Below are 10,275 nucleotides of genomic sequence, written 5' to 3'. Positions count from 1 at the left end.
AGTATGATATACAGCTAGGAAGATAACGAAGAAGAAGAAAAAGAATGAGAGGAGAAAAAGGAAAATAAGAAGAGGAAGAAAGGAGAAGAAGAGGAGAGGAAGAAGAGGAGAAATAAATAAGAAGAGGAAAAAAGAAGAAAAAGAAGAGGAGAAGAAGAAAGGAATAGAGGAGAAAGAATAAAAAAATAGAAATCAGGAATATGATTTCTATTTTTTTATTCTTTCTCCTCTATTCCTTTATTCTTCTCCTTTTTTTTTCCTTTTTTCTTCGATTGCTTCTCTTCTATTCCTTTCTTCTTCTCCTCTTTTTATTTCTTCTTTTGTCTTCTTATTTTTTATCGGGTATGTCATTGTCGATATACCCCCTCCCGATCGAACTTCAACATGAGGGGGGGTACCGATATACCCCCTCCCCGATAACATTATTTTCCCATGTATATGTATGTCGCGTCGTTGTCGATATAACCCCCTCCCGGATAACTTTGACATGAGGGGCGGTCGATATATATACCCACTCTCGACCATGATAACTTATACCACGGGAGCACCCCCCCTCGGCCCTCTCGCTCGACCAAAACTCTCGAGGACACCCAAACCCTAGAGAAAAAATGATGTTGGTCTCCTACCCCCTCCCGCCGCGCCCCTACCCGACAAACTCTCTCGAGGCCACCCAAATTTACCAAGTTAAAAGAGCGTTGTCGTCGAGGCCATCCCAAACCCTTGAAGCGTTGTGTCGAGGCCACCCCAAACCCTTGAAGTGTTGTCTAGGCCACCCCAAACCCTAGAGAAGCAGCGTCGAGGCCACTAACATGATTCCTTATTGTGATTAGCTAGCTAGTTCTACGTTTGCCACTAATATATATCCATCTGTACCATGTTTGAATAATAATTGACATGTTGTAAATATTTGCAGAAATTATGGATCACTCCCGAGACGAAGAGGAAGAAGCGATGTTGGGGGAGATAATCGCACAAGGAAGTGATGTCATTGCGTCGTTTCTCAGAGACACCGATGGTCTGGAAGGACTGGGTGAAGAAGAGGGCTATGTTTATGATGATCTGGAAGGACCGGGTGAAGAAGAGGGCGTTCATGATGATCTGGAAGGACCCGCCGCCGCTCCGTCTCCTCCGGCGCGTAGTCCTTCTCCTCCGCCTGGTAAGAAACGAAAGACAGTCGCAGCCGCTCCGTCTGCTCTAACGTGTAGCAGTACAGCCAGAGGCAGGCAATACAAATATGGTCCTTCTCTGAAGCCTCTAGATAAGTTACCATACGAGAGGATCCCGGAGGAAAACGGGAAGATCGTGGAAGCCGAAGTGAAGAACTTCTTTGAAGGGATGAAAGCAAAAAAACATCCACCTCCGGAGGAGAAGATAGATCCGGTAAAAGCAAAGCGTACTCTGGCTGCCCTGAAGAAACCACCAAATTCTCCAACGAAAGGCAACTATGAGCGCATTATTACAAAGTCATTTATCGAAGCGCAGCGGTCGGGAAGTACTGTCAGTGATCAAAGGTTAGCAGAACGACGAGCTGGGAAAAAAGTTGCCCAGCTCGGCGAACAAGCGAACCAATCGTCCCCCCCGCTCAAGGTGTCCAGCGATATCGTCGCTAATCATCCGGGGATCTTGTTGCCCGGTACCAATCCTGCAGATTACCTGCCCGATTATGCACATTTTGATTTATTGGAGGTGGACCAACACAAATACGTGTACGGGAAGCCTCTCGTCAAAGATGAAAGATCTCTAACAACGATGATGCGAAGATTCCATGATTGGTACATGAAAACTTGCAAAGAGTCTAGGGGGAGTAATATTTTGACGCTGGGAGTTAGAAAGGAGCATGACCTCGTTGGACTTGAACTGTTGATGGTTCCAGTTGAGGAGTTCTTCCCGTTTTTCAATCTAAAGGCCCTCGATAAATTAATGATCACTTGCTACTGCCTGTAAGTAGTACTACTTCTGTCATTAAGTCTCTATATATAGGTCAGCTCTTTCATTGCATGTATTTTTAATTATCATCACTATATTATATGCAGATTGAAGATCGTCGAATTGAAGAAAAGACAAAACGGTGATATTGGGTTCATTAACACAAATCTCGTAGATGCATTTATGATTAAATCTCAGGCCAAAGATACCGAGGCCAACCTGCTAGAATCGTTTGTATTGAATCAAAACAAAGCTATAATACTCTTCCCTTACGAATTCTACTGAGTGTCACTGTCTTGTGCATATTCGGTTTCCCTGATTAATCAAGGTTATAGTAATGTAATTGATGAGTTATGCATGCGTCGCAGCTTCCACTATATTCTCCTATAGATTAAGCTTGAGCAGGGACTAGTAACCGTCTTAGACTCGATACGAAAAGATCCCAACGAGTATGCGGACATGACTGAAATTCTAGAGAAGTAAGTTAAATCGATCATTACCGCACCATATCGGCAACTTTGTTCATTTCCTAATATCAAGTAATTGTTTTCTTTGTCTAACAGGGTTTGAAAAAAATTCACCGCAAAAACTACGGGACTGCCGAAGAAGCTGCAATTTAGACACCCGAAAGTAAGTACTATAGTATCATGTTCCACGCATCTCCTAGTGATTCAAGCGCTAGTTTCATCAATACCATTTAGCATGCTTGTTAACTATCAGTTTGATTGACCTCTATTTCTTGTAAAGTGGTTGTGGTAGGAACCAGGGAATGATTACTGTGGATACTACATTTGCGAGTCCACCCGCCACGTGACCTGTGAGCGGGGCTACTCTGACAAACAATATGACGTGCGTAAATAATAATATTCACAATTTTATTTTATTACCATCATTTGTGTTCAGTTTCATTTATTCATATATATGTATTGACCCCCTTCTTTAAATTAGATATATCGGATGCGGATTGAACTCCTACCAGCAGATCGTATGCGAGGAATTCAAGAGGAATTGGCGGCATTCTTTCTTGACCACGTGATCGCTAAAGACGGAGAATACCATGTGAACGCTAATGAGTTGAATTTTAATTAGGAGATTATATGGTAAGAGATAATTATATTGTATATATGTAGCCAGTAGCGTCGGATAGATATACGAGAACTTGTTGTTCGACCAATCTCTCAGAGAAGGAGAGGTGGTTGATATCACTTCTCTTTGTATGCATATGTTCATGACAATCTTCTGTTTCCTTCATTTGCTTACTAGCTACCGTGTCTAGTCCTCTCTATACGTATAGTATGCAGCGTCGACCAAGCACGGAGATAAGAGAGGACACTTCTCTCTATTCATTAGCTAGCTAACACAATATATGAAACACCTAAATAAACCCTCCAAAACCCCCTACCCCCCCCTTTAAAAAAACCATCACCTGAAATGCTGACGCATGGATGCCTTTTGGTCCCGGTTGGTGTCACCAACCGAGACTAAAGGCCCCCCTGCTCGGGCTCGCCGCACCGGCCACGTGGAGGCCCATCTGTCTCGGTTCGTGTAAGAACCGGGACTAAAGGCCAAGGGCATTAGTAACGACCTTTTAGTCCCGGTTCCGAAACCGGGACAGAAGGCCCTTACGAACCGGGACAAAAGGCCCTTTTTCTACTAGTGATATGTCTTCTTAGCAAATGGTTATAAACACTGTTTGTAGAGTTTGAACGCATGTGGGTACAAATCCCGAGGAATAAGTATTTACATGCGAAAACCTTGGCTCAAGTCACCTCGAAGCCTAACGATTCAACCTTCTAGAAGGGTCTAATTAGAACTAAGGCGGCGTTCTTTCATAGTTCTAAGTTTATTGTCGGGAATGGAGAGACTATGAGGTTTTGGAAAGATACGTGGTTGGGGGAGACGTCATTAGACATGCAATACCTTTCTCTATATAATATTATGTTGTACAACATAAGGAGGCTTATGTTGCTACTGTTCTACAGTCTGTTCCACTCATTATTGAACTCCGAAGGAGTTTGAGAGGTGATCGTTGGATCGTTTGGATTGATTGAGTCAGGAGGCTAATGGAGGTCTCCTTAGCAGACGAGGCCGATAGACTTCATTGGAAGCTATTGAAAAGTGGCATCTTCTCGGTGAAACCGATGTACTTACACCTCATTGATACTGGATTAATTCCCAACTGCATTCAAATATGAAAGATTAAGTAGTCGAACAGCCGAAGGACGATCCACAACCCCGACGTCGACGATCACTCCATGGAGATGCAACACCACAAAGCTTGTAAATTTCATCGAGCGGAAAAATTTCAACGCGCGCAGTTTTGTATTATAATCTCTGAAGATAAATAGTCCATTTTTGTTTTTGCATTTAGTAAAGTTGCACTAGAATTTGGTTATAATGGCAATGAAACTACATGATATCTACTATACTATTGAGATAGACACTCCATTCCATAAATTAAGTGGAAGACTGGACTCAGACATTCCGTGCTGTTCACAGAACCTACAGTTATCATTTTCGCTATGCTATGTTAATAAAATCATTTGAATAAATATGAAGAAAAGATATGGTGTTGATAAATCTTCACTTTTGTTGATTTTTTTCTGGGTCAATTACTACATGGACAACTTCCTAAATCATGTGACCCCTTTATTTTGTGGCCATGACAATATTACTATCCTTCAAATGTGTAGGTATCATTGATGAAGAAACTGTGACATCCCAATGTAATACTTTTCATGGGTGCAGTTTTGTCGCAGCAACATCTTTGTATTGTTTCTGAATTTCTCCCACGGTATGTTGTATATATTCCTACATGTGTTTCCAATGGATACTAGTAAAAAACATTTCTACTGCGTACTGAAAATGACATGCAACATATTGTTGCTTGTTCTTGAAAAAAAACATTTCTAATGATTGGTTGGTGGCTCAATGGCTGGCAGACATGGTTCTGAAAGCAACCACCTGAGTTTTATACTTGGGAGTGCTAATATCCCCGGTTCTCTTCAGTTGATACTAAAATCACCTCTGGCAGGCCGGGGAGAGAGGGAAGGGGATAGGGACTCACCAGTGGTGGAGAAGGGGAGCCTAGAGGCGGGCTGGCGCCTGACAGAGTGAGCCGCGCCGCCACGGAAGCTGGATGAGAGGGCCAGAGGGCGAAATACCACTCGCAGGCCGGCTGGAGGGAGGAGCGAGGCGACTCACACGAGGGAGGCAGGAGAGGGAGAGGGTCGGCCGGCCGGCCGAAGCCCGGAGGGGAGGGGACTGAGGGGCAAGGCGAGGGAGGCAGGAGAGGGCCTGCCTGGCCGTCGGAGCCGGACAAAGGGGTGAGGCGAGGGAGGCTGAATCGGGGGAGGGAGATAGCAGCGGTTACGGAAAGGGGATCGATTGAATCTCGGCAGGGAGAGACGAGCTGAGTCGGCGGGGCTAGGGCCGGGCTGGGGTGGTGCTTGGGCGGGGAAGCGGCGCGCACGGGGTATCGGGAGGAGTGGGGATGAGTGGAGGAGTAGGGACCAGGCCCGACTCGATAAGGTGGGGGCCCTACACCGACAGTTATGTCGTCGACATATCGTCGGCCCCGTTGCGCCACGGATCAGTGACGTGGCGGGGGGATATTCCGACGGCTTACCGTCGGCATATCTACGTCCATTTTTTTAAGATGAACATTATATATTTTTTAAAAGTTTTCAGGGAACATAATTAAGTAAACATTTCTTTACGATACATTGAAGAGGTGACATTATTTGGGGAACATTATTAGGGGACAAATATTCAAGAAATAATTTTGGGGGAATAAAACATGATGGAACATTATTAAACTAACAATAATCAAGATACATTATTGGGGGAACAATATTATTGTAACAATTTATTTGGTGATCATTATTAAAAAAATAGTAACATTATTCAGGTAATAATATTACCCAAATAATATTTACCATAAGAAATGTTCCCTAGAAAATGTTAGTTCAGTATTGTTTCCCCAGAAAAATTCTGTGAAATATTTACCCTCGCACAGTTGACCGGACGGATCTACCCATTTGACTTTCACCGGACGGGGTTTGATCGGTGGACCTTTTCACCAGGCTGTGATAGGCCAAGCCATAGGTACACTTCGGATCAAAGTTCGGGCCCAACCCACCGCAAGATTCCCTCCGCGTCGACCTGACGTGACCGTTTCCACCCTCCGTGCGGCGGCGGAAATGACGATCGTGAGGGGGGCCACACCCCGGAGCCGCATGTTGGGTGCTTGCACCTGCCACCACGCTTCCACAAGCGTAGGAGGGCCCACCGCAACAACTAGCGGCATTCCTACCCCCCCCATGTACCCCGGCGTCCCGTCTAACCTTGACATAGTCGACCGCCGGATCTAGGCCTTTGACTTCCGCCGGACGTGGTTTGACCGGTGGACCTTTTCACACGGTTGTCATAGCCCAGCCCATAGATACAACCCGAACACGGTCCCGGCCTAACCCACCCCAAGATTCCCTCCGTGTCGGCCCGATGTGGCCGTTTCCACCCTCCATGACATGGCGGCAGCGACGCCCGTGAGAGGGGCACACCCCGAGCCGAGTGTCGGGTGCTTGCGCCTGCTACCACGCTTCCGCAAGCGTAAGAGGGCCCGCCGCAACACCTAGCGGCATTGCTACCTCCCCCCCCCCATGTACCCCGTCCCGTGTAACCCTGGCGCTGTTGATCGGACGGATCTACCCCTTTGACTTTCACTAGACGGGGTTTGATCGATGGACCTTTTCACCAGGCTGTGATACGCCAAGCCATAGGTACACTTCAGATCCAAGTTTGGGCCCAACCCACCGCAAGATTCCCTCCGCCTCAACCTGACGTGACCGTTTCCACCCTCCCTGCAGCGGCGAAAGCGACGATCGTTAGGGGGTCACACTACGGAGGCGTGTGCCGGGTGCTTGCACCTGTCACCACTCTTCCACATGTGTAAGATGGCCCGATGCAAGACCTGGCATCATAGCCCCCCTCCAGGTCCCTCGTCCCGTCTAACCCTGACACAGTTGACCGGACGGATCTACCCCTGTGACTTTCACCGGACGAGGTATGACCGATAAACATTTCCACCTGGCTGTGATAGGCTAGCCCATAGGTACACTTTGGATCAAGGTCCGGGCCCAACCCACCGCAAGATTCCCTCCGCATCTCCCGGGCGTGGCAGTTTCCACCCTCCGTGCGATGGCGACATCGATGTCCGTGATGGGGGCCACACCCTGAAGCCGCTTTTGGTGTGCTTGCACCTGCCACCATGCTTCCACAAGCGTAGGAGGGCCCACCACAACAACTGGCGGCATTGCTACCACCCCCAATGTACCCCCGCCATCCCGTCTAACCTTGACATAGTCGACCGTTGGATCTAGGCATTTGACTTCCGCCTAGATCGGTGGAAGTTTTCAGCGGGTTGTCATAGCCCAGCCCATAGATGCAACCCCGAACACGGTCCCGACCCAACCCACCCCAAGATTCGCTTCGTGTCAGCCCGACGTGGCCGTTTCCCCCCTCCGTGACACGATGACAACGACGCCCGTGAGGGGGGGGCACACCCCGAGCCGTGTGTCGGGTGCTTGCGCTTGCTACCACGCTTCCACAAGCATAGGAGAGCCCACCGCAACACCTGGCGGCATTGGTACCCCCCATGTACCCCGTCCCGTCTAACCCTGGCATTGTTGACCGGATTGATCCACCCCTTTGACTTTCACCGGACGGGGTTATATCAGTGGACATTTTCACCAGGCTGTGATAGGCCAAGCCATAGGTACACTTCGGATCAAAGTTCGGGCCCAACTCACCGAAGATTCCCTCTGCGTCGACCTGGCATGACCGTTTCCACCCTCCATGCAGCGGCGGAAGCGACGACCGTGAGGGGGGTCACACTACGGAGCCGCGTGTCGGGTGCTTGCACGTGCCACCACTCTTCCACACGTGTTAGATGGCCCGGCGCAAGACCTGGCGGCATAGCCCCCCTCCAGGTCCCTCGTCCCGTCTAACCCTGACATAGTTGACCGGACAGATCTACCCCTTTGACTTTCACCGGACGAGGTATGACCGATGGACATTTCCACCTGGTTGTGATAGGCCAGCCCATAGGTACACTTTGGATCATGGTACGGACCCAACCCACCACAATATTCCCTCCGCGTCTCTCCAACGTGGCCGTTTCCACCCTCCGTGCGACGGCGGCATCGACGTCCGTGAGGGGGGCCACACCCCGGAGTCGCGTGTCGGGTGCTTGCACCTGCCACCACAATTCGAGACGTGTAAGAGGGCCCAACACAAGACCTGGCGCCATTGCCACTCCCAAGTACCACGTCCCGTCTAACCCTAGCACTGTTGACCGGACGGGTCTACCTGACTTTCGCCGAATGAGGTATGACCGACGAGGTCATATATTACTAATATACTGAAAAATTTTCGTGCGAAAGAACATGAGGTCACACCAAATCGATATATAATTTATGTTTAGATTAAAAAAGATATGCTAAAAAATAGATTAAAAATATAATAGAAATATATGGGTTATATTTAGCAAACATATAAAAAAGAAAACAAAAGAAAAGATATGCCGACGGTTGCCTTCATCGACCGGATTGGCCAACGACACACCGCGGATCGATGACGTGCCACGAGTAGCGGATCGATGACATGGACAACTACGCCGACGGTTTGGCCCTCGGCATAGCTATGCCGTCCTCCGTTAGAACCGTCGGCGTAGGTCTAACGGCATCAGTCCACCGCCCATCCCCGTGTTTCCTACGTCACATGTACGCCGACGGCCTGTCTATGCTGACGGTGGCCATAGGCATAGATCTCGATACGCCGACGGCCTATCTACGCCTACGGTCGCCGTCTACATAGATGAAGGTACGCCGATGGCTTTCTTACACTTAGGTCTTACCGAGGCCGTCAGCAAAGGATCATCTACGCCGATGGTGGCCATCGGCGTAGATAAGGCCGTCGGCAGCTGCGTTTATTCCGGTAGTGGCGTATTTAACTTTTTCAGCTTGTGCTCTTGAGGCTTCAAAAGACAACATAGTATCATCTGCAAAAAACTCTACTTATAATAACGTTGTCTATAGAATCTCGAAATGAACTAGCACTAGCAGACACATGTTAACTTTTTTTTTTTGAAGAAGCAGACATGTTAACTAGACCAGACGCCACGACGCGGACTCAAATCCCTGATGAAGATGAATACGACCCGATCGAGTCCTTCTCCTTGATGCGCCGGTGCCCAAAAAAGCCAGCTGGAACGAGTTCTAGGCCAAGAGAACTCTACGTATATAAGCCGGTGCCCAAAAAAACCAGCTGAATACTATCCGAGTTCTACTCCTTGATGAATATACGAGCCGATTCTACTCCCCCCCGCCCCAATAAATACCGCCGGCCGGTTCCCAGCCCCAACCCAACACGCAAAAGAGCTCCCATCGTATCGTTGGTCGTCGCTTAAGCCGCAGCTTTACTAGCTAGGTTTCGCTAGGGTTTCGATCGTATCGCTTTCGCCTAGCTCCTAATCCTCGGATCAATGGCGGCCGCGGAGGGCGAGAAGAAGATCACGCTCAAGAGCTCGGACGGCGAGGAATTCGACGTGGACAAGACGGTCGACATGGAGTCGCAGACCCTCCGCCACATGATCGAGGACGAGTGCGCCGACAACGCCATCCCGCTCCCCAACGTCAACTCGAAGATCCTCTCCAGGGTCATCGAATACTGCAAACAGCACGTGCAGGTCAGACCAAAGCCGGCCGACTCCGCCGCCGCCGACGCCTCCTCCTCTGCCCCAGCCGCGGCGCCAGCCCCCACCGTGGACATAAAGAACTGGGACGCCGAGTTCATCAAGGTCGACCAGGCCACCCTCTACGACCTTATCCTGGCTGCAAATTATCTTGACATCAAGGGACTACTGGACCTCACTTGCCAGACTGTCGCCGACATGATCAAGGGCAAGACTCCCGAGGAGATCCGCAAGACCTTCAACATCGAGAATGACTTCACACCGGAGGAGGAGGCCGAGATTCGCAAGGAGAACCAGTGGGCTTTTGAGTAGAGAAGCATATATAGGCGTTTCTATTATGTCGTTGTAATTCTTCCGCTCTTGTTGGGGTCGTTGAACATCGTAGAGAAGAAGAGTATGCATATATGTAGGCAGTGCTAGTAGGTTTAATTAGTAGTGCTCAGTATTCATCATGTCCACATCCGAATTTTTTTTAGAAATATTTACTTGAAGTGGATGCTCCCTTAATTAGTATTTTTAGACGATATACGCAGTGTGATTTAGGACTACCAAAAGAAATGACATATACCATCATCGAACCATAACAAAGCAAACTG

General features: G+C 48.6%; 1 protein-coding gene across 2 annotated transcripts; it reads left to right on the top strand.

Moving 5' to 3' along the window:
• The first annotated feature begins 9,258 nt into the window (after window positions 1-9,258).
• On the top strand, window positions 9,259-9,991 carry LOC123431084 (SKP1-like protein 1). Of its 2 annotated transcripts, XM_045114925.1 has the most exons (2): window positions 9,259-9,267; window positions 9,494-9,991. In XM_045114925.1, exon 2 carries the CDS (start codon window positions 9,551-9,553, stop codon window positions 9,989-9,991), a length of 441 nt encoding a protein of 146 aa, XP_044970860.1. In that variant the 5' UTR covers window positions 9,259-9,267; window positions 9,494-9,550. The 2 variants fall into 2 exon arrangements, with proteins under 2 accessions (XP_044970860.1, XP_044970859.1); XM_045114924.1 differs by lacking the exon at window positions 9,259-9,267 and having other exon boundaries at window positions 9,470-9,991.
• Window positions 9,992-10,275: the final 284 nt, after the last annotated feature.

This window comes from Hordeum vulgare, chromosome 2H, assembly GCF_904849725.1.
Source record: "Hordeum vulgare subsp. vulgare chromosome 2H, MorexV3_pseudomolecules_assembly, whole genome shotgun sequence".
In the NCBI taxonomy this organism is placed as follows: Eukaryota; Viridiplantae; Streptophyta; class Magnoliopsida; order Poales; family Poaceae; genus Hordeum; species Hordeum vulgare.
The sequence above is the reverse complement of the archived record's forward strand: the minus strand, read 5'-3'. Positions and strand labels throughout refer to the sequence as shown.

Bases quoted from the DNA above. Each gene is read 5' to 3' on its own strand.
- LOC123431084 (XM_045114924.1), top strand. From the start codon at position 9,470: ATGGCGGCCGCGGAGGGCGAGAAGAAGATCACGCTCAAGAGCTCGGAC.